General features: G+C 37.9%; 1 protein-coding gene across 1 annotated transcript in view; it reads right to left on the bottom strand.

Moving 5' to 3' along the window:
* Nucleotides 1-25,867, bottom strand: part of PLEKHG4B (pleckstrin homology and RhoGEF domain containing G4B) — a 199,120-nt gene that overhangs the window by 81,822 nt on the left and 91,431 nt on the right. Inside the window, exons 3-5 of the mRNA XM_044665077.1 lie at nt 21,997-23,365; nt 1,886-2,092; nt 1,492-1,615 (exon numbers count right to left, since the gene is read on the bottom strand). Coding sequence (XP_044521012.1) covers nt 1,492-1,615; nt 1,886-2,092; nt 21,997-23,365 — 1,700 coding nt within the window. The remainder of the gene's footprint in view (nt 1-1,491; nt 1,616-1,885; nt 2,093-21,996; nt 23,366-25,867) is intronic.

Here is a 25,867-nt window from a genome sequence, read left to right as displayed (position 1 = left end):
AACCCCACCCTGTAAAAACTACATCTGCTAAAGAAACTCTTTTGATACTATCATCTCATTTTTCTTAATCAGTATTATACACCTAAAGTCCTTAAGATAAACTTCAAGTCTATTGTACTATGACCCCTGAGGGCACCAAATGCTGTCCAAAACAAAGGCGTCATTATGGATAGTCTGGAATTTTGTTTTAATTATGTAGGTGGATTCCATTTTAAAGAGATTGACAAGGCATCCTATGGGTCAGGCACATAATAAGACTTCTTCCCACTATGACTGGTCACTTTGGTCTGCATCTGAGGATTTCATGCATCTGAGGATTTCAGATGTCTCAAATGAGAAATAATAACTGATTCAGTACCAGCTAGACCAGTGCTGGCTCCCCTCACCCCATCCCCCACACCAAGAGCTGGGTGTGCCCTGCCCCCATCCTTACCCTACACAGGGGAGGGAGAAAGCACTCCCATTGGGCTGCGGGGCTGAAAGGCAGGTGAAGTGTGAAATATTCCTGTGCCATAGGTTCGCCATCACTGAGCTATACCCTTGGGACTGTGCTGGAGGCACTCTGAGGTATGTAAAAGTAGAAAGGATTACTCCTTGTCTGAAAGAACTTTTAAACTAGTTGGGGAGACAAAACTAATACATAAAATGGGAGAGAGAAAGATGATAGATTAGATGACCTTTTCATAGATTTATAAACACTCATTTCTTTCTTTGAATATTGAAGAACTTATGTCTGTTTAGGTTCCTAATTAAAAAATAAAATTTAAACTTAAAATAAAAAAAAAAACTTTTACATTGTATAGTAGTAAACTCAGTAATAATTCAGATAAGAGAGATCATGGAGAACTGGAACAGTCAAGGCAGGCTTCTTAGAAGAGGTAACATAGGAGCAGTCTTGAAGGAGAGGAAGATTTATAGACAGAAGAGAGGGAAAGTAAGAAAAGAAAAGTGAACCAATCCCTGATGACAGGAATGAGTGTATCATGTTTAGCTTCTGCTTTACTGTTTCATGTGTCAGGATAGCAGGAAATAAGGTTAGGGCTAGAAGATGGAAGTCCTCTGAAAGTTAGGCAACTGTTGCCAACAATAACTTCCTTTTCTATTGTGCCTGGCCCAAATGTATCCAGATGCAAGAAGCAGCACTGTGGCATCTCTAGATTGATTGATTGGTCGATTGATTGATTTAAACTCTTAACTTCTATGTATTGGCTCCTAGGTGGAAGAGTGGTAAGGGTGGGCAATGGGGGTCAAGTGACTTTCCCAGGGTCACACAGGGCATCTCTAGATTTAAATCAGGGAATGACATGGCTTTTATTAGAAGACAAGACTTAAAGGCTGAACCAACCTTACTACTGACCATGATTTTGAATGAAATTTGCATTTTATCATGCCTGGAAAAGAACACCATAAACAAAAGGCTTTCTCAGACTACGCCATCACAACTTAATCCAAAAGCCAGAAAATCGAGCTGGCTCTGAGGTGAGGGCTGACCTGGGAATGCCGTAGAGGTACATCAAAAGGCGGGTGAGTTCACTGCTTGAGGATTGCTCCTTTAACCAGAATGCACTTCTGGTGCACACCTGCACCACTGCCCTCCCGTTACGGTCTCTGGTCCCTGCAAAAACAAAGAGCCATCTCTGAGGAACCTGTGTACCAGATGACAAGGAAATGGAAACGGTGTTGTTCTGGCCTGGATACTGACTGCTCTTGGCTTTGCGTGACATGTGGTGAGCAACATCGGCAAAGAATTAATTGGTCAGAGTGTATTTACAAGTGTTTGTAAAATAGTTTCGATAACATCTACTGTGTGTGGCTTGGCTTGAACTGAAGAGCCTGGCATGCTTTAGAAGGGCCTTGTGTGGACAGGGATCTGGAAATAACTTACCAGGGATGGAAATGATTCCAGACTGAAGTAATTCTTGGTTGATTTCAAGTAACTGGTTGGGCAGCTTGTGATAAAAGTCTCCTGTGTTTGTAGACAGTGGTTCACCCTCACAGGGCAGCGATTCAGGGGATACATTTGAAAATGTGTTGGACTCATGGCTTTGGAAGCTGTTATTTGCATCTCTTATGGTTGTGCTTTGAAGAACATCTGGCCAAATGAGAAAGATTTGGTTGAAAGGAAGTTTGTTTGGTTTGTCGCTATTTTTTTTTCTGGTTAAAGACATTTAATGGGTGCAGGTTCAAAAACATGCCCAAGAAAATAGATTTGTGGATGGCTCTCTGGCCAGGTTCATACCCTGCTGCTGCATTTCTCATGCCACCCCTCATAGGGGTCCTTGACCTACTGTGCTGCTTTCCAGCCACCTCTGTCCCTGTCACTACAGTTATCTGCCCTGGCTTTCCACTTCTAGTTCTGGGAATAATAATCAAATCAATTCTACCATCCTGAAAACCATGGCCATCAATTGTCTGTTGGCTCTACTCACCATCTCATTTCCCAGACCAAAACACCCCTCCTTTGCCATCACACCCCTAGATAGGTTGCCTTCTCTAATTAGACTGTAAGCTCATTGAGGACAGACTGTCTTGTTTTGTATCCCCAGTTCTTAACATAATTCCTGGCACAGAGTAAATGCTTAATTAATGGTTTTTTCCTTTCATTCATTATAAATATCTGCTCCAATCAACTTTGCTTAATTAGATGGCCCATGAAAGGTGGGTGGTAAGTGAAATTTTAAAAGAATAGACTATTTTAAGTGTACTAGGGAACTCATTACTTAAAAGAAACCTGCAGTAAAACATTTTACAAAATGAATCTTTTTATATAAATAATCACTGTCTAATCTATTTTCAGATTTTATGAAACTGACATTTATAAACAGATAGCACTTTACAGTTTACAAAATATTGTCACATTTGAGCTAATGTTTTCTTAAATTAAAACGTTATTTAAATTTAATAAACAGTAAGTATGGAACACTCTCCTAGATGTTGGCAGGGATTCAAGAATGAATTAAGATAAGTTCCCTCCTCTCAAATAACTTAGAATTTTGTAAGGAAGATAAAATCTTAAAGATATGAATATAGGGGGCAGCTGGGTGGCTTAGCGTCTTAAGAGCCAGGCCTAGAGACAGAAGGCCCTAGGTTCAGATCTGGCCTCAGACATGTCCCAGCTGTGTGACCCTGGGCAAATCACTTAACCCTCATTGCCTACCCTTACCACTCTTCTGCCTTGGAACCAATGCACAGTATTGATTTTAAGACAGCAGGTAAGGGCCTTAAAAAAATAAATAAATAAAATAAAGATATGAATATAATACAATGAACAACTTAACAAGTACATGACTCATTCAACCAATAGAGACATACATTTCCACAAATTTTTCTAGAAAACTTTGATCTCTTCCTTGATCCCCTTTGTTTGTTATCTTGTATTATCTATCTATATGTGTCACATTCCCTCCTATCACTGAAACCTGCATTATTCTTCATGTGATGATTCACATTTCACCATGAATCATTAGTAACTCAGCTAAGGCAATAATTAGCAAAATTATTTTCTTCTGCCATGACACTTAAGAAAAGGAAAAATAAAGGACAATGTACCAAGTAGATGCTTAGCAAATTTTGTTGACTTGTGGTGGAATGGGAAAAGAACCTTGGCTCTGGTCCGAAGATCTAGGTTCAAATCCTAACTCTGAGTACGGAGTAGTGTTATGACTTTTAGCCACCCAGCCCTTACTGGTTTCATCTGTAAAATGAGGGGTCTGATAGTTGAATGTAAAACTCCTTATAGGCAATGATGGTTTCATTTTTGACCTCTTATGCTATATAAGGTCTGAGTAAGGTCTGATTGGGGAGATTCCCATACAGGGAAGATAGCTTTGACTTGGTTAGGGAAGGATGGGTAGAATTTCAACAGACAGAGATATATAAGGTGAGGACAGAGTATTTTAGGCATAGATAAATTGATGTGTGAAGCCAGAGAGCTGGGGAAATGTAGGGCATGTTTGAGGCACAATGGATAATAGAATTTGAGAGTAGAGAAAGTGGAGTTGGAAGGAAGCATACAAGATAATGCTGGTGCCAGATTGTAGATGGCCTTGAATTCCAGGATGAAGTGAACCTTCTTCAATAAACAATTAAAGAGTTTTGAACAGAGAAGGAACATTATCAGATCTGTGCAGAAAAATAAACCTGGCAATGTTGTCTCCTATTATTGGGGGTGGGGAGAAAATGGTGAACCTGAAACTGGAGTTAGAAAGAGCTAAGCAATGAAAGACTGTACTAGGGTGATGACAATAGAAAGGGACAGAAGAGTAGTATATTAGGAAAATATATAAAAATAAATATAATTTATATCAACTTTGAATAAATTGCCAGAAATAATAATTATGTTCAAACAATGGCAATATATATATATGCAATAGAGAAAGTTGTACAAAGATGTTATCACAAGACTTGGGATCACAAACCTAAAGTTAATAATTTCAGGAGTTATCTAGTCCAGACCCTTCATCTTACAAATGTGGACAGTAAAGGTCAGGGAGGCTAAAAGACTTCTCCAAGGTCATACCACTAGAAAGTATTCAATAAGTACTCAGAAAGGATTTGAACCTAGGTCTTCTGACTAGAGCCAATGTTCTCTTCCTACTCTACCACAAGTCAACAAAATTTGCTAAGTATCTATTTGATACATTTTCCTTTATTTTTCCTTTTCTTAAGTGCCAAGGGAGGAGAAAATAATTTCACTAATCAATGCCTTAGCTGAGTTACTAATGATCCAAGGAGAAATGTAAATCATCATGTGAAGAATGATGCAGGTTTTGCTGACAGAAAGAACAATGGATTTGAAATGAAAAGACCTGTGTTCAAACTCAAACTCTGCTATCAACCATCTCCGTGATCTGATTTCTTCAGACTTCATTTTCCTCATCTGTACAATGGGATAATTGAATTAGACTATATGATCTCTTAGATCCTACAAGCTCCAAATCCTATAGTTCTGGGTCTGTAATGCTTTTCAAATTGAGGCATCTTTAGTTAGGAATTGATCTACAGCAAGGTGTAAATCAGAGGTAATTACTCCAACATACAACAGAGCTCAAGAGTTCTGCCTCTTGTCATTAGTGTCTTTGGAAGGAAGTGCTACATGACAGGGAGCTTCATTTGTAGACTGACAAAAGGCAGCACTAGTCCTGTAGGCTGGATTTTCTGCTTTTGTTAAGAGTTGTCTTTGGCCTCTGAGTTATTTCAGACCTGGCTTGTGGGTGAATGAATACATAGCTCACACATTTTCTCATTCAGAAAGAGCTCAAAGTGAAGGAAAAGTAGTTAATCTCCGTTTGCATCTTTCCCTACCTAACTCCTGTCTCTATGTGTGATCACTTTTTGGTTCAGTCCCTCAGAAGCGCACATTGGCAGGGGAAACAGAGTTTCAGCATGTGGCCAGGAGCCGTTAATGTGCATTGTTCGGCACATCTATAGCATCATATGGGTGAGATGCATTAGAAATAGTAGCGTGACAAGTTCCCCAACCCAGGAACTGAGAAAATTCATGAAAGCTTAATTGAGTCCTTACAACACTCCCAAGGAACAATACTATTCTTTCCATATATATATATATGAGTCTAATCCTAAGCAGACTGACAAATTCCTGCAAGATCCTGGAAAATGACATTCTAACTTCAATAATTCATGCACATATCACTATTATCCCGAAGTAATTGCGGTCTTTGATCCAGAGTTAAGTAAATAAGAGATTCCCAGAATGGAATAATAAGATGATGTGGCTAGTTCTAAATTAAGCACATTAATAGAGAGGAGAAAAACCTCTCAAAAGTTACTGTTTTTTCCTTTGGAATATAATATATGGACTGGCATATGTTCCAAGGAAGTCAATGGCAGAAAGAAAGACTGCACTTTTTTGTTTTTGTAGAAGACTAGAAACAGAATAAGTACCAATCTATTGGACAATGGCTGAACAATATCATTGTATTATAAGAAATGATGAAGTGAGAATTATAGGAAATATGACAAGGGTGGTGTGATACAATGGAAAGAACAATGAGCCTGGAGTCAAAAGATATGAGTTTAAATCCATTTACTACCCAGATGACTTCGGACAAGTCATTTAAAAACTTGTCTAGGCCTCAGTTTCTTGATCTGCAAAATAATGGACTCAGAATAGAGCTCTCACAGCTCAAAATTTATGAGCCTAAGACATATATGAATCGATGTATAGCTAAGAAAGAACAAAGATTACAAGGATAGGTGGACCTTATAGGCTCTGTGAATTCTTGTCCCAACATTTAGTTCACTGATAAGTCAAATCCCTCAGAATAAGGCCAGATACATGTTTTCCTTGAATTACTAGGGGGTACTACAGGGGTACTTTGCAGATCTGAGGACTTCCTATCATCATCCTAGTAATTAAAAAAAAAAAAACCTTTACCTTCCATCTTTGAATCAATACTGTGTATTGGTTCCAAGAAAGAAGAGTGCTAAGGGCTAGGCAGTGGGGTTTAATTAAGTTATTTGCTCAGTCACATAGCTAGGAAGTGTCTGAGTCCAGATTTGAACTCAGTACCTCCTATCTCTAGGCCTGGTTCCCAACCCACTGAGCCACCTCATTGCCTCCCATCCTCACAGTGTTGCTGGATTATGTGTTTAAGTAAGGATCAAAGGACAGATAGGATCCAGATTTGAAGCTCTACAAACAGGCTAGAGAAAAGGTATACCATATTTAAGGGTATTTAAGGAAACATCTTGAGAACTCCAGCAAAAGACTTTCCAGGAACTATGAGTTATCCCTTTTTCATATGTGCTCTCTAAGCTTGGACCCACTCTCCCCTGAACTTTGTACATATTAGTGGAAAAGTATGCCACAGATTTTAGTGACGGGAATGTTTATATGAACTCTTCCAACCATTCCACCATAAGTAAATATCCCTTTCTAAAAATGAAGTCTGGCTGTGTTACAATCAAATGATTACCATGGACAGGAGCACTGGTGAAGGCATGTGAGTTACAGTACTAAAATCAACAATGCCAACACTTCAGAGTTAATCTTTAAGATACAACCATGTTATTTGGAGTATGAGTAGCATTTGGAATATGGATCCAGAAAGCATTTGCTATATAGCTAAATGTAAACTACATTGAAGATATCTGAATTCAGATGCTGAAACCTTTAGAGAGCTGGAGAATAAGTGTAGAGTTTTCCATGTATGATCAGATATAGTTACTGTGCCAGTTGGTTTTGCTTAACTTTTCTTCTGTTATACTATGTTTTTCTTTCTATATGAGACCTATAATTTTGTGGGTATGGAGTATTCCCTCAAGGAAACTCTCTACCAATGAAGTTAGGCAACTGTACTATTCCTAAATAGTCTAAGAGAGTTGCCTGAGGCTCTGTAGAGTCAAGTGATTCACTTAGTCAGTCTTTGACAGAGGTCTTTTGTCTTGCCACTGACTTCAATGACTTCAAAGGAAGAGAGAGTGAGGCTGAAGACTTTGTACAACTCTGTCTCACCTAAATACAATTTAGACACAATTCAAGACATCATTCCATGAAGTCAGTGGTCCTCTTCAAAAATGAAGGGCAAAAACCAAATGATTAGTCAGGGGTAGGGCTTGAACCTAGGTCTTTCTAACTACAAGTCCATCTTCTTCTCTTATCTTCACTATGTCAAAACTACCTCACTGAGAAGTTATTTGTGCTATAAAAACCAAAAAAAAAAAAAAAATCCAAAAGATATTTTTTCATTGGAAAAAAAACTCACCCTTATCATCCATCTTAAATTCAGTACTATATACTGGTTCCAAAGTAGGAGAATGGAAAAGGCTAGGTAATGGAGATTAAGTGACTTGCCCAGAGATACAGAGGTAGGAAGTATGTGAGGCCAGATTTGAACCCAAGTCATCCTATCTCTAGGCCTAGCTCTCAATCCACTGAACCATCTACCTGCCCCCTAAAAAGACATTTCTTAAGTTTTTTAAAAAATGGGAATACAGTATATTTTGGAGGGACAGAAGGCTGATTATTCTGGGTTTAGCTTAAGTCAATATTAACCTTTGCTAGTATTCTATAAGCCTGGCAGTTGTGTAGAGAGAAGAGGGGAGATCTTTTTTTGGTCAGAATAGTGAGGTTGGGGAGAGGAATTCAAAGTATATAATTCACCATTTGGAAAATTTGTGTGTAATTAATTGGAAATGGTATATGGTCATCAAGAGAATCCATTACTCTGATAAAATTTGAAGCTACCTTGAAGCTAGGTTAACGCTAGATTCCAAAAAGCTTGCTTAAATTTTAAAATTTTAGAAAATCATAGAATCACTCATTTTAGAGTTAAAAGGGCCAACTCACACATGAAAGAAATCCTTGTTATAACATATCCTAAAAGTAGTAGACCTTTGAGGAGGGCTAGCTCACTATATCTCAAAGCAGATCATTCTACTTCTAGATAGTTCTATTTGTTATAAAGACTTTCTGACATGTAGTATAAATTGATGTCTGTGCAATTTCCACTGATTGCTCCTGCTACTACCTCCTGGGTCAAACAGAAGGGGTTTAATCCCTTCTTCAAATAACAGCTCTTCAAATATATGAATCCTTCATCTCACCCCCAACCTTTCTTTTTCCCAGGATAAACATACCCAGATTCTTTAACCAGTTCTCATATAATATCAATTCAAAGTCCTTCATCATCCTAGGTTCTGCCCTTTGGATATTCTCCAGTTCATCAATGCCCTTCTAAAACCACGGTACAGAACTAGACACGATTTTGCAGATATAGTCTGTCTTGGGCAGAGTATAGCAGCACTAACACCTCTTTATTCCTGGAAACTAGCTTCTCTTAATACAGCCTATCATTACAATAACTCTTGGCTTCTACATCATACTACTGAGTCATTGGGCATATAATCCATTGAAATCCTCAGATCTTTTTCAGAATAACTGCTGTATAGCCACATGTCTCCCATCTCATACTTGTGAAGCTGGGGTTTCTTGTACCCATATATAAAAGTTTACTTTGAATTTTACTTTAATGGATTTCTGGGTTAGGATGGCTGCAGAGTAGAACAGGGCGCTTAACACTCCTCACCACTGACCCATACAGCATACCTCCAAAGGACAAAAAACCAAATCTGGGTGAAAGAAGGGACTGCACAATGGGGCGCGGTATTGAAGCTGGAGGAGTGAAGCTGAGAGGGGCTTGGACTGCAGAGGCGTAGCAGACACAGTGGAAGCCAGGAGACTAGCAAAGTAGCCTGAGGCAAAAACTGCTCCTTAGCTCTATACACAGAAAGTCTGCCTGCCTCATTCAGACTTCTGGCTGAGAAAGAAAAACCAGCATAATGATGACAAGCAAGGCCCAAGAAATAACCACCAAGAAAGACCAAGAAAAAAAGCTCTAACACTTGAATTGTTCTTTAATGGACTCAATCCACTGCATGGACTGGCGAGATCTTTTTTTCATCTAATTCTATTGTCTAGTGGATTAACTATCTCTTGGACTTGTGTTATCTGCAGATTTGATGAGCTTGTCTTTATCAAAATTATTGAGAAAAATGTTAAATAGCAAAGGACCCAAAACTGCCCCTATGGTACCCCACTGGAGACTTCCTGTCAAAGACGAACTATTACCATATGCTATTCTTTGAGTATGACCTTCCAATCACTTCTGAATCTATCAAACAGAATCATCCTTTCTATACACATCTCTCCAACTTTTCCATAAAACAGCATGAGATATTTTATCAAAAGCTTTGCCAAAACTAAGCAAACAATAGATAGCGTTCCCTTTACTAGTTTAGTAATATTGCCAAGAAAGGGAAATGAGGTTACTCAGGCATGACCTGTTCTCAGTAGTCCATAATTATGTTTTTCTTTTCTAGTTATATTCTAGGAATGAATTCATTCTAGAAGTAATACATTTCACTTCTAGACCCTCTAGACAGAGAATAAAGTTTGCCAAGTTTGTTATACATTTTAAGAAAAAAATCTCTGGAGGATTTTCTTTCAGAGGTAGAATGTAAAGTAATAGGTAGCTACAGACTGCTACAGAGTTGTTCAGAGAGTTATGACCTGCAAACACTTGTAATATCTTCCTTACAGGGTTCTTGTAAGGAAAATTGAGGGAGAGAAGAGAAGGAAAATGAAGGAAACAAGCCTTTGTTAAGCAACTACTATGTGGCAGGCATTGTGTTAAATGCTTTACAAACATTACCTTATTTGAGTGCTTTGCAAACTTCTACATAAAATCAGTTGTTTCTGTTGTTGCTACTAATATTATTATTTAGCTCCAAGTCACAAAAAATAGCAGAAGTTAAGTCTTTAAAAAAAACAAAAACAAAAAAACCAACCCTTATCTTTTGTCTTAGAATCCGTACTAGGTACCATTTCCAAAGCAGAAGAGCAGTAAGGTTTAGGCAATTGGGGTTAAGTGACTTGCCCAGGGTCACAAAGCTAGGAAGTATCTGAGTTCCTATTTAAATCCAAGACTCCCCTCCTCCCCCTCTCTAAGCCTGGCTCTCTAACTACCTAGCTGCTCCTGGGATGTTAAATTCTTAAAAGTGAAGTTTTCTTCTGATTGGAGAGGATTTATTTTGAGGAAACTTCTATTTTTACTTATGTGACTTCTTTTTGTTTCTGCTGTGTTAATGGCCTCTCTTGAAAAGGACTTAAGAGCCTAAAACAGAGCAAATGTGCCTGCTGTAATTGCATAATTTTTAGACAACAGAAGGAAACGGTCAAGTTAAACCACAGAAGATAGATATGGGTCAGGTAGGATTTATAACCTAGATATTTAGGGTGAGTTAAAAAGGAAAATTCTAATCAAAGTCTGAGGAGGGAAGAGAGAATGAACCTATTCTATCAAGTTCTTTAAAAGTCAAACAAAAGACTTTATATTTTATCTTAGAAGCTGGAGGGAGCCACTAGAGATTCCTAAATATATATTCAGATTATCAATTTGGCAGCTATGTTCAGGAGGGACCGGAGATGAAATCTAGGATACTAGATGCAAAGGGTCTAAGACATTGTAATAATAGTACAGATGGGAAGTGATAAGGGCCTGAACTAGAGTGGAGTCAAAAGGTAAGAGAAGGGAATGGATACAGGAAATATTGTGGTGGTAGACCTGATATAAGTTTGACAACTAATTGGTAGGAGGGACAATATATGCACTTGCTAAAACTCATTCCTTTTGGAGATGGCCAAAGGCACCCATTTTATATTGAAATAAGAATCAAGGATAGAATAAAAACATCTGACTTTAATACTTCAAAGTTTTGTGGTTTCATCATAAACATGTGGCATATCATAAACAAATAAGAGTTTGGATTAGAGAAAGGAGAGAGTTGAGGCATAGAGACCAGATAAGAGGCTCTTACAATCATTCAGTTGAGCAGTGATGAGGGATTTGGCTAAAGTGGTTGGAAGCCAGATGAAAGGAGAGAAGATTAAGACACACAGTGGAGGTAGTCTTTAAGATTTTGAAATAAGTTTAATGAAAATAATTAATAAATTAAATGGAAGTAGATGGAGAAAATAAGTTTTATTTGGATATGTTGAGTTTGGGATGCACTTTTTTTTGCTGTTATGGATCTATTACACCTGGGACTTGGCTCCTCTTCTTGGGCTTCTGTACCCTTCCCTCTGCTAATTGATTTTCTGGCCCTGAAACCATGCCTTTTATATTTACACTATCTTCCAAATTCTTTTGGCTAGACCAATTCCTAACCCTGTCTTTCCTGCTTTGTTCAATCCTGCTGCCTCCCAGACCCTGACAATGATGCTGTAAATGGGTCAAGGATTGGATATTTGGCTAGCATCTCAGAAAAGGGAAGCTGCATTCCAGTTTCAGATTGCTGATGCCCACCTGTGCTCCATGACTTGTGCCCATGGGTGATCAAGTCCTTTAACTTGAAGAGCTACACAATGGAGACTGAGATAGTGCCAGGGACTGGAGCCACCAATTAATGCCTTATTTACACTAATAAAAAAAAGAGAGAGAGAGAGACTCCCTGGGATGGTCTTATGACATCTTGTTTTCATGAGAGTGCCAAGAGGACAGCAAACACACAGCATTCTTCATACCACACAAAAACAAAGCAATACATTATTGGTTTAAGGATCAAAAGAGCTCAAAAGCTGTCTCTGACTCAGACCACAAAATGAACACTGACTCAACTTGATCTGAAAACAAAGCTTTTCAACCCAGGAAACCAGCTGTGGGCCCTCCCTGTGTTTGCCCAAGGAGTACTCCTGAGAACCACAGATTGTTTTCAGTCTGGAGTTTTCTGACCTTGTCTCTTGCCTTGAAGCAGGATTCCAGGAGAAACAGTTGAGATTTTCCATTTGTTTGGGCTGCTTGAGAGTCCATGCCCAGAGCAGGAGAGTGTGGACATTCCTCCGGCCTCACTTTAGACTCTTAACAAAGAAGGGGGGGCTCCATAGTTGAAAATGACCAGTTCCAAAAGAAGGACAAAAAAATCACTCCCCCATGACCATTGGCCTTTATGCTTTTATGCTTTATGCTTTAAGCACTTTTGTCTGGCTACTCTGACAACTTAGGGATCTGCTTCTCTCTAGTTCCCTGCACACACCTGCTCTTAATGCTTATCTACCCACACCTAGCAGGAAGTATAGGCATAAGAGAGAGGACAGCTAGCCTCTGCCCTTGGGTCAATTGCAATGCCATTTTGGATTCCCTTGTCTACATGGGACACAGCTCTTCGCTTATCCCCTTCTTTTTGCTTGTCCTGATTCTCTGTTATGTATATCACACTTGGGTTCCCTCCTTGGCCACTAGTTTGGTTTGGAGCTCATGACATTGACCTTGGCCTGCTTCCTCAGACTTTGCTTACCATCTCTCTTTTCTTCCTGATGCCAGTCACTGAACACATCCTCTTCAACAGTACTCTCAGTACTGGCACACTTGTCTGCTGCTTACTGACTTCCTGCCCTTGACCTAGTAAGTACAAGTCTAGACTCCAGGTCTTGACCCGTCCTGCTTGGCAAACAGTCATAACCTGGTGTTGACAGCCTGAACAGATACACCATTTCACACACAATCACATTGACTTGGGTGTATATTTCCCAGGAAGAATAAATTTCATTTAGTTCTCATTTCCTTAATCAGAATTGTGAATTTACCAAGTTTCTTGGGAAAGCATCTATCGCAAGTGAGGTGACTGGTGTGAAGAGAAAAGAGTGAGGTGTTAATCTGACAGTGCATTGGTACTCTGAGCACACATAAAGAAAAGGTAGCTAGCTAGACAGATAGATAGACAGACTGATAGAAATAGATATACGTATAGATATAGAGATGTAGATTATATATAGATATATACATACACACATGTGCACATATACTTACTCTGTAACTAAAAAGCAAAAAAATCTGGGATTTCAACAATAGTCTATAATAAACTCAAAAGCGCTTTAGGATTTCTCTAACATCTTTAGGTGTACTGAATCTGTTTAATACCCAGTAGGCTATTACAAGACTTCAAATCTGTTTTCACTTCAAATTATGTTAACAGGGAATTTAATCAGATATAAGTCATTTGCAGCATACATACTTACATGCTGGGTAACATTCCTTTGGAATTACTTTTAGAGCTAGTTTGAGAGATATACAAGAAAATCTCATTTCTGTCAAGGTAGTCCTAATTTTTAAATAACAATATAATTATTGCCCAGTTTGATCAACGATACCTTTCATTTATGTAGTTGTTTTCAAAATACTTTCTTGTACATTATCAAAATAAATTGTCAAAATAAATGGTCGCCAAATTTCTTTGTCATTGTCAAAATAAATGGTCGCCAAATTTCTAGGTGCTGCAAAGCTAGAAGGGATAGCTGATATGCTAGATAAGAGAGTTGGGATCTCCAAAAGATATTGATGAGCTAGAGCTATGGGCATAATACAACAAAAGGAAATTTAATAGGGATGATTTAAAAATTCAATATGTGGATTCAAAAATTCACCTTCATTTAAGTACATGGTAGGGTGAAGGGGTCCATGGTTAAACAACAGTTCTTGAGGGGAAACCTGGGGGGGTTTAGTAGACCATAAGTTCAATGAGTTAACTGTACGATCTGATAGTTAAAAGAACTAAAGGTGAGTAAGGTATAATAGAATATTATACTAGAAGTGGGAATACCTGGGGTTTGAATCCTGCCTGATACTTAGTATATGATCATGACAATCACATAAACTCCCTGAATGTCAGTTTCTTCACCTGTATATAAAAGGAAGATTTATGTAAATTGTTACACTACCTCATAGGGTTATTGTGATTCGAGTGAGAGCTAAAGAGCTCTATTATTCATATACTAAGAAACATAGGGTCTAAAATGAAGGAAAGAACAGTTTCACAACATTCTGTCCTGATCAAAACGCTTCTGGAGTACTGTGTTCAATTCCAGGCACTATGTTATAGGCAAAACATAGGCAAGATGGAGTTCTCTTGGAAGATGGCAACCAGGTCACTGAGAAAACTGAAGGGCATTCCATCTGAGTAGCAACCAGACAAAACAGGGAGCTTAATCAAGAGGCACTGTGCTAAGGGGTATATGTTTTCCTAGCAAATGAAAAGAAGATGGCAATCACAGGGATAGATGGTGGTTGAATGGAATGAGGCTTCTTCCCTCAAGAGCAATCATGTGAGCTTTTGAATTGACAACATGCTTTTAATCAAGGAACAAGAACTAGAGTCCAATTATGCCTTGTGTCACTTGATGAATGAATGAATGAATGAATGAATGAATGAAACAGATCTGAACATAGTTTTGTAGCATTGTGGAAAACAGAGGCTAAATGGCATTCTTGACCTGGTTATCCAGAGCTACACCTCTGGGAGAACATACTACCATAAAGCTGCATTAGATAACAAGCTGACCATGTAAGCATAAAATGATTTTCATGTTTAAGGTGATCAGTTTTACAGAAAGTTACATTTTTTTTTTTTGGATATATTCCATTGCCTGCATGCTACAAGGAAATGCACCATCAGGGATCTCTGTTACTGGCTTTTCTATTCAACTGCATGCTTACAAATAGAACATAATGACGAAAGGAATGTCTTTTAATTTGGCATTAAAATTCATAATATTTTGTGTTTCAGATTAGAAAGGAAGGCAAGGTGAATAAAGGTATCTTATTTATCTAAAGTCTATCAGCAATACATGGAGGATCTACAACTTTATGAATATTGCTACTCTTTCTACTTTTGCACACAATCATCATCTACCTCCTTCTAAAACACACACACACACACACACACACACACACACAGATTCATCTCTCTTTTCTCCCACACCTCTTGAGTTTTATGAATTGATATGTCTGAGCCTCCTAAAATTTTCCTTACTGGTAGTCAGATCTTTGCTGGTCAAACCTCATGAGTTTCATAGAGTTGCTCTGTCTGAAATTGTTCTCACTGGAGGCCAAATCTCTGGAAGAAAGCCTCTTTCAACTTGGTTAGACTTGTATCAGATGAATATACAGGCCATTCTTTGGGTGTATACTCTAGTTTGGAAGGGATTGGCGAGGTAAGAGTTTGTTCTCTTTGGTGTAGCCTTTGAGAACTTGGGATTACTTCCACTTCCATTACTTCCCAGATAAAGCATCAGAGAACTCTGATAGAGGAAATGATGACAGTAACTTACATTTGTACAGTACTTTATAGCTTATATATAAACTAGAGGCAGCTAGATGGCACAGTGGTTAGAGTGCCAAGTCTGGAATAAAGTAGACTCATTTTCCTGAGTTCCAGTCCAGCCTCAGACATTCATTAGCTGTATAATTCTGGACAAGTCACTTAATCTTGTTTACCTCAGTTTTCTCATCTCTAAAATGAACTATGGAAAGAAATGGCAAACCACTCCTGTATCTTTGCCAAAAAAATCCCAAATGGAGTGTGTATTTGGAAATTTTGTACCTTTGAACTACATTACAGAGGAGCCCACTGACTTCCTGTCATTATAGATTGACGTAGACAGGAGATAAATTGGATGGAGTTCCGTATCTAGGTCTTTTTGCTTCCTGTTAGCGGTTTTGGCAGAGTGGGCATTTTGAACAGGTAGATTAGCTTGAGCCCGTGGTGGTTGTTTTGTTGTTGTTCTTATATAATTACCTTTTTATTCCTTTACTTCTAGTGATTATAAATAAATCTTATAAAATATAATACTTGGAGTATTTGAATATTAATTTTTAATCTCACAGGAGTCAAAAGAGTTGGTCTTGACTGAAAAAAACTAAGCAACAATGATTATAATTTGCAGTACAATATTTGATTCCCACAACAACCCTATGAGTTTTGTAGTTCAGTTATCATTCCCATTTTATAGATGGGAAAACTAAAACGGCCAAGTGACCATCCTAAGGTCACACAGCTAGTAAGTGACTGAGTTTGGGTTATGAATCTAAGAGCGATGAGCTCTGAGTTCATTTCTAGCATTCTTTCCACTAAACCAGGCTTCTTTTCCTATAATGAAAATGAGGACAATAGGGAGAATAGAATGGAGCTCTAATAGGAAAAGAATTAAATAATTCTCACAGGCACATAAAAAAGGATCAAATTTATAATAGGAATTACCAAAATGAGCTTGCCAACTGTAGTATATCCACTGCTGATAATAATCAGTGTTGTGTGCTGACCCAGATAAAAGTATGTTACTTAGTTAATGAAGTGTTCTTGGCATCAAGAAATATATGAAGCAATAGACAGTTTGTCTAATAGAGCTATTTGAAATGTTGAGGCAACTATAAGAGTTATTTGAGTTTCATGTTTTATTTCGTGCCAATAGTATTGCCCAATACAACCACTCCCAGCCAGCATTGACCACACTCTGCATGTGGCTAATTGATTCAGTTTTTGGAATGGCTGCAATAAATCCAGCCATACCATGCCACATTCTAGTGACAATAATGATCTAATGAATAAATGGGTTGGCTAATGGATCTACTGACTTAGATTACCAGCATAACTGAAGAATAATTTCAAAAAATAGGTGAAAAATAAGGATATTTGTATGATGCCCCTTAAAATATTCTGTTATAGCAAATTTAAAAAAACAAGCTTTATCTTCAGTCATAGATTTCACAGTTAGCCCCAGGCAAGCATTTTATGAGGCAAGAGTGTGGCTAAGTCAATCTAATTGGTCACCAGAGATCATAATCACAATAATAATAACTTACACAAAGTTCCTTAATTTTTTATCTGATTTTCAATAAAACACAGTGAGGCAGATATTGTAAATATTCTGTCCCTGTTTTACAGATGAAGGAGAACTAAGGTTCAAGGGATTCGCAAAAGCACTGGTCCAAGTTTAGATAAAGAGTCAATGAAATAGGCAGGAATCAAACAGTTCTAAGACAAATAATCTTTCTGCAATGCCATTCTGTATTTATATTACAGAATAAATTGAGTATTTGTAATACTGATGGTAGAATATCCCAGATTAAAAGTATGGTCTATTTAGAAAGGTAGCATGATAAAATGGAAAAGACACTGGCCTTGGGATAAGGACAACTGGGTTCTAATCCAAGCTTGACCACTAATTAGCTCTGTGATCTTGAGCAAACTCCTTCACCCCTAAAGAAATCAGTCTGGTAATATGTACAAAAAATCAAGAGGATGCAGGATGCATGTTGCCAAGATTCTGACATTCTGGGACAGCTTTTTGAGAGGCAGTAGATGTATAGTGGATAGAGTGCTGGGCTTGGAGTCAGGAAGACTTAAGTTTAAATATGACCTCATATACTAACTCTGTGACCCTGGATAAGTTATTTGACCTCATTTGCTTCAGTTTCCTCACCTGTAAAATGAGCTGGAAAAGGAAATGATAAACCACTCCAGTATCTTTGCCAAGAAAATCCAAAAAGGAGTCTGGAAACATTGGATGCCACTGAAAAATGACTAAACAACAACATACACCCTAAATGTACCCCTTCTTTTTAATACCCTAACATCTTAATATAAAAAAATAAAACAATATTTTTAAATACTATCTTCCCACTGATGCTTTTTTCTTTCTTTTTTTCCCCCCCTGGGCCTGTGATCTCTCCCTTATGGTGAGCTCCCAGTGAGGAACTTCTTTTAGCAATGCAGACTGTCACCTTTTCTTCAACTTACAATTTTTTCTTAGGGCCAATGAGAAGTTAAATGTTTCAGCCAAAATCACACTACTGGTATGCCTTCCTGATTTCAAGACCTTCTCACTATCTACTACTCCTATCAGTACTCTAGGGATGGAGGTTGGTTATAAATCAGGAAATACTATCAAGGATCAAAATTATAAGTGATCCAAAGGACAATAGAAACTTATATAGTGCATGTAAATATATTGTAGAATATTAATCAAGATAATTTGCATACAAGAAGTGGCATAAAATTCATTATAAAGGAAATGCATGACTAGAAAAAGAGATCAATTGATTGTATTAAGAGTAAGGAATAACAAATGGGTGGCCCAAAGCCAACCCTAATAAATGAAAAGTTCAAAGAGCAAAAGAAAGACATAGGAAGACATGGGAAGTAACTGAACAAGAAGAGAAGTTAGGGATGAGCTGTGATCTTCACTGGTAGAGGGAGTGTTCTCATTGATGAGATCATGGATATATCAAAGGAAGCTGAAAAAAAAAAAAGAGCATCACCATGTCTATCTAAGAGACCCAGTTTAGCTCATCCTAAGCGGAAAAATAACTAAAAAAGTTATCTGCCTTGCCCAATTTAGAGGCACTGGAATATTTCAACTGTTTATTTTTTCTTCTTTAATGGAAGAACAAAGGCATAGTCATGAGGACATCACACCTCATGGAACCACATAGAGTTGATATTGAATTTCAGGGTACTAGAAAGGAAGATGGAACCATTCCCAAGAGAGCTATTCTGATCTTGGTCAACATTATGACATGTGTTGTTGGGCTGAAAGAGCTGGGCACTGGGATCCAAGAGAGCTAGGTTCTAGCATTAATTGCCTTTAATTAGCTCTATGGCTCTGGGCAAGTCACTTTATGTCTTTGGACTTCTGGGTCCTCCTGATGTGTAAAATAAGAGGTCTGGACTAAATGAGATCAGATGCCCCTTCCAGCTCTACCATTCTATGGCTCTACTGATTGCAAATAAACTTCCTGAAGATGAACGGCAGCCTTAGGTAAAATGGGATTAAACCCTTAATAGATTTATTAGCATTCGAAACCATTTAGCTCAACCCTTACACACCCACGGCAATTAAAGCAAATCAATAATTTAATTTCTCAGAAGCTATCTTTTAATAGTTTCTAACAAGCTTGCACATGTAGTCCTCACTTATAATGGTTATCCTTTCCTACCCCTGACTTAATGATAATGGCACAGCAGAATATGAGCTAGATTGTCAGATATTAAAATGATGCAGAATTGGAAATTCCCTTCTCAGAGCTCTTCTGTGATAATTTTCGACTTAAAGAATTAAATTACTTCAATATGATCATGGGGGATGATAGGGATTTGTCTTGGTATATTGCAAAGATTCTTTTTTTTAGGTATTTTATTTTTTCAATTACATATAAAAACATTTTTTAAAATTATTTTTTAAAAATGTTGAGCTCCAAATTCTCTCCTTCTGTCCTTTCCCTCCCCTCTCCCTGAGACAGGGGATTGACAATTTGATATAGATTATACATAAAATGAAAGGATTCTTAACCTGGAGTCGATGAGCTTATTTTAAAAATATATTTTGAGAATTATATGTAAGTATAATTGCAATCCTATATACTATATTTTACGCACTAAAGCCTATTACTCTGAGCAGGGGCCCATTGGTTTCCTCAAACTTCCAAAGGGGTCCAAGAAAGGTAAGAATCTCTGATATTCAGGAATCAGGGTGGACATTTTTTTTAATACTCAGTGAACAAGCAAGAAAGCCTTGTTAAAAAAGCCTTTGCTTCAGAAGTGAATTCCATTCAATATTAGAATAAAGTAGAATTTCTCTTATTCTAATATTACCCAATATACACAGGTTCTTTGAGAAAATTATGCACCTGTGACTACTGGTAAACTTCACAACATTGCTTGAGACCATCTCATTCCTTTGGGCTCAACTAACATGAAAATCCAGGCCAATCCAATGAGCAATTCATTACTTAAAAAAAGATCCTATTCACACTTCTTTTGGAAATGCTAATCATTTATCTCTTCTCTCTTTAATAGACCCACAGGATCACACAATCACAGAATGTGAATCTGGGAGGGACCCTAGAGCTCATCTAGTCCAACCTTCTCATTTTACAAAAGAAGAAACTGAGGCACAGAGGGGTGATGTCTATCTCATTTTTTTAAGAGGATCACAGAATCATAATTTTGGAGCTAGAAGGGATTGAAAAGGCCAAACCTCACTTTATAGATGAAAAAATTGAAGCACAGAGAGATTAAGTGCTTGTCCCCCATCACACTGGTTGTAAGCACTAGAAGTAGGACTTGAACCCAGGCCTTCTGGTTCCAGATTCAGTTGTCTTTCCACTGAGAATGAATGATAATATATTTGATTTTCATCCTGGAGGCATTTCACAAGGCTCAGGCAGTATTTATTCAAACTAGCATTTGTAATGAAGACAAAATATCTTTTTAAAAAAATCCTTAGTATCAATTGTAAGGCAGAGAAGTGATAAAGGCTAGGCAATAGGGGTTAAGTGACTTGCCTAGGGTCACATAGCTAGGATATTTCTGAGTCAAGATTTGAATCCAGGGCCTCCCAACTCCAGCCTGGCACTCTAACTACTGTACTACCTAACTGCCCCTCCAAGGTAGGCATAAGATCTTAAGTTGACAACTACTTACCATTGCTGATAGAAGTGCAAAAAGAAATCTAAACAATGAATTTTCTAACCCAGGTGTTAGTTTTTGTCGTGCCACAAGAATATATATGTAAACCTACACAGGTTGGCAACTTAGCAACAAGTTGAAATATATAATTTAAGACCCTAGAAGCAGCTGCCTTATTTGGACTTCTTATTCCTAAGGATTGAATTTAAAGCTATCAACTGAAATGAAGAATTCAGTAATGAAAAACTTAATCATATGTGCGTGTAAAATCTATATTAGATTGCTTACCATCTTAGGGAGGAGGAAGGAGTGAGAAGGAGGGAGGGAAGATGGGAAGGAGGGAAAGAATTTGGAACTCAAATTTCTTTTAAATGAATGCTAAAAAAATTGTTTTTACACGTAATTGGAGGAAATAAAATATTATTTAATAAATAAGAAATTTAATCATAGCCCTTAGTTTATATGCTATAATTGATCTCAGCTCCTTAGCATGGTATCTGATACATATATAGTAGGTACTTAATAAATGTTTATTGACTGATTGATTATTTAGATATATGATTTAGGAAGGGCCAAAGTCACTTAAGAATATTGAGAGACTATAAATTTGGGCACCTAGCTAGCTAAGTTTAGAAAGACTCATCATCAGACAGTTGCTTTCTAAGCAATAACTTGATCTTTGTGAAGTCCTTATTGAGGTAGTTTCGAAAGCATTACTGCCCTTTTATTTAAAGAGAAACGTCAGAGTTAATTCAATATATTACCAGGTCTTGTGCTTTGTTTCCTGCCCTGAAAATTCCATTAGTAGTCAAAACCACTATTATACTTTACAGAGCTGCATGGAAAAAAAAAAAGACAAGTAATTTCTAGATTTATAGATGAGGCTTACAAAACAGTTATCTCACTAAGGTTTTTTTCCCTCAAATATCCTTTCCACACATCTGTTATGCCTGTGTATGTGTTTGGTGTATATAAGGAAAGAGTCAGAGCAATAATTTACCTGATTGTAAAGAGAACTGTCAAACTGATTTTTGGCCTGTAAAAGGAGTGATTATACAAACATTTACTTTTCAAAGACATGCTCAGAAAGTTGAATAAATTGGCTAAGAGTTTGAGTGAATAAGCCAAAATTTGTTTATGGAATTTTGATTTAAAAAACAAAAGTTATCTGTAAAATAATCACCCCATTTTCATATCCTTCCCCTCCCCCCCCACCCTTTCTTTCTCTCTCACCTTCATCCTCTTTGGTGCATTTGTGACTTTGAACAGTGATGCAGAAGTGGTTGTCAGGGTCCAATTTTTCAGGGCTTAAAGCTTCTCCATTTAAGAGCTTTTTAGGATTTACATTCGATGAATCATCTGAGGCCCGACGGGGATCATGGCCTTTATCCTGGGAACTTTTATGTGACCTATCCAAGGATTGAGACCGTCTGGGAATAGCTCTCTTTCCAGATAAAGAAGATCCAATAGGTCCAAGTTGCTTGTCTGATGACTGGGAGCAGGACTTGGGACTCAAGTTTCCTCTTAACTCTTCTTTAGGGAGAAGTCTCTCAGAAAAATAACTTTGCTTCTGAGTTGGTTTAGTAGCGATCCTGATATCCCCTGTTCGCTCATCATTCATTTTAGGTGAATGAAGGATCGGGTCTGAGATCTCTTCTGTTATTGACTCCTCTGAGCTGGAGCCAAGGTGCATCGGGTTTTGTAAGGCTTCCATGTATGATTTTCGAAAGAGACGTCTGGTCTCAAAATAGGTAGAATCTCTCAGCTGCCGCCGCCTAGCACAAGGACTGCTTGAGTCTGTGTTGAAAGTAATATTTCTCAGGCCAGTCTTCTTCTCTTCCACTGTGACACATAATTCCTCAACATGGATTGATGTATCTGTCTCCCCACACATCTCAGGGGGTTCTGAAAGGCTCCTCTCAAAGCTAGGAGACTCATGAGCAAACACAGCAAGGTTTACATACTCTCCTTCACAATCTCCAGTAGGGGTTCTGGGGCTTTCTAATTCAGTTCTGCTTTCAGGGGAATGAAGTGGGCTGGAAAGATCACTCCCTGAGCTTCCACGGCTATAGGATAGCGATGCCTCCATAACTGTGCAACCAGTATCATTGGAAGTGGAGCTGCCTCGGGAATGGTTGCTCTCCATGGTTTCTGTGGGTGAACAGGAATCTGGATTGCGGTGACCCAATGGATTTAGCACTGGGCTGCCAGAATAATTATGAAGGATGGTTTCAGATGTAGGGACAAAGATGGGGTTCATGATGTTACTCCATGGGGTACGATAGACTACAGTGCCTGTGGTCAGCAAGCAGCTCTGCAAAGGGAAGCTGGCCCTCGCACAGTTCACATTTTCCAAAAACTCTGCTGTGAAAATGCATCCATACATGGCTTCAGGTACAGTGACTTCTTCCATGCCTTGTCCATGTTGGGCGAGGCATTTCAGAACCAATTTGGCAGATTGCTTCCCTCCCGCGACAACTTGCAGATAGAAATCTCCTGGCTTGAGCCGAACTTTGTGGAGGGACGCTAGCTGTACCACCACCTTCTCATGGATGCACAGTGGCCAGCCTTCATGGTAGAAAATGAGGCCTGTGTACCTTGCCTGTAAGCCAAGAAGAGACAGAGAAACATCAGTGAAAACAATGGCACTAATACAGACAGGAAGCCCTGTCTATTGTCCTGTGAGGTCAGCCTGATATTTCTGCAACTCTACTTCCCACTAAAGGACAGTAACATTAACTAGAGAGCATATTCACCTTCGAGTATAATGAAAAACACTTGTAAAACTGGCATGTTTAGTTTTTTGCTTGGATCCATGATTTCCTCGGTATTGGGAATTTCTAGGAAGGAAATTCTATCTAACACTGAAGACTAGTGACTGTTGTCTATTTATAGTCTCAAAATGCTTCCTGGGGTACCAAGAGGTTAAACCTGACCCTGCCTAGGGTCACACAGTCATCATGTGGCAAAATGAATAGAGTTCTGGGCTTGACTTGAAAGTAGGAAGACTTGAGTTTAAATCCTGCCTCAGCTATTTACTAGCTGTGTCACCATGGGCAAGTCACTTAGTCATTTTGTGGTTCATTATCTTCATCTGTAACATAGAAGTAAAATGAGGGAATTAAACACAAAGGCCTTTAAGGTCTCTTTCAGATCTAAATCTATGATCCTAAAAATCAGAGGCAACACTTGAGCCCATAACTTCTTAATTATAATACCAGATCTTTTTTGTTTGTTTTAAACCCTTACCTTCAATCTTAGAATTGGTTAAGTGATTTGCCTCTGGTCACAAAGCCAGAAAGTATCTGTGGTTAGATTTGAACCCAGGATTGGCTCTCCATCTACTGAACAATCTAGATGCCCTCAAATGCCAGAAATTTATAGCTTATGCATGCTGCCTTTGGAGAACTGGGTTTTTTAATGTGCTTACTATGAAACCTCTGCTTTTCACTCAATAAATGCTTACCACAGAGTAAAGTTTACATGGAGAACATCCTACTAGGCATCTCTAGAGTGTCTTGACTCTTGACTTTTGAGATATTAGAATTCAAAATTAGTGAAACACAAATTCAATGTGTTCATTTTAAGCTCTGGAAAAATGAGTGATTGCTGGTAAAAATAGCAAATTAATAGAGCAAATCACATGGGCACCATGAGAAACTGTTGCTCCTTGACAAAATAGTATCATAGCTTCAAGGGACCTACATGTGGCATGGCATTATTCTACTCATGCTGGGAACTCCATTTCAATTGTGTCTGGGTGGTAAAAAATTTAAATCAAATTACCCAGTATAATAAAAAGAGATACTACTCATGCTAAATTAATTCAGAATATAAATTTTTACTTTGAGATCAACCATGAACTAAGGCACAATTTCTTTTTTTAATTCTTTTTAAATTTTTAATTATTTAGAATATCTTCCCATGGTTACATGATTCATGTTCTTTCCCTCCCCTCCTCTCTCTCCCCTCCCAGAGCTGATGAGCAATTCCACTGGATTTTACATGTACTGTTGTTCAAAACCTATTATTAAAATTAATTATTAATATTTGCAATAGTGATCATTTAAAGTCAACATCCCCAATCATATCCCCATTGAACTACATGATCGAGTATATGTTTTTCTTCTGCGCTTCTATTTCCACAGTTCTATCTCTGGACATGGACAGCAATCTTATAAGTTCCTCTGGATTGTCCTGGGTCATTGCATTGCTATGAGTAGAAAAGTATTACATTCAATTGTACCACAGTGTATCCATCTCTATGTACAATGTTCTCCTGCTTCTGCTCCTTTCACTCTGCATCAGTTCCTAGAGGTCTTTCCAATTCACATAGAAATCCTCCAATTCATCATTCCTTACAGCACAACAGTATTCCATCACCATTAGATACCACAATTTGTTCAGCCATTCCCCAGTCGATGGGCTCCTCCTCATTTTCCAGTTTTTTATAAGGTACAATTTCTATGTAAAAATTTAGCTCACTTCATATGAAAGATTCACTCATTATTTTTGAGTTTACAAACACTGTATTAAATTCAATTGTTGAGCCAGCTAGTTGTCACAGTGGATAGAGAACCAAGCCTAGAGACAGGAGAATATGGATTCAAATCTGACCTCAGACATTTCCTAGCTATGCAACCCTCTCAGCAAGTCACTTAACCCCATTTGTCTAGTCCTTGCCCTTATGTCTTAGAGTTGGTAATAAGATAGAAATCAAGAGTTTTTTTTAAAAATGTAATTGTTTGTGATTCTTCTTTGCCTGGGCCACTCTACCCTTGAGTTTCTAGACCTTTAGTTCATTGGACAAATTTTTGCCATTATTTTATCTAATTCTAGAAAATGAAGCCTTGATATTTTGATTGGTATAGCATATGTTGCTACTCAATATTTCCTGTTGCTATGTAGTCCTGTTAATTTTTGTGCATTTGTTTTGTTATTCTGATACTTTATTGAAGGTACTAATAATCTCAATTTGTTTCTTTGCTGATTCTCCGGAGTTATCTAAGTTAGCCAGTGTGTCACCAGCAATAACAGTAGTAGTTCTGTTTCCACTTTGCCTTTGACCTTTTAATCTTATTTTATCTGTAATATTTTCACAACT

The sequence above is a fragment of the Gracilinanus agilis genome, chromosome 1, assembly GCF_016433145.1.
Source record: "Gracilinanus agilis isolate LMUSP501 chromosome 1, AgileGrace, whole genome shotgun sequence".
Classification (NCBI taxonomy): Eukaryota; Metazoa; Chordata; class Mammalia; order Didelphimorphia; family Didelphidae; genus Gracilinanus; species Gracilinanus agilis.
This window is presented reverse-complemented; position numbering and strand designations above follow the sequence as displayed.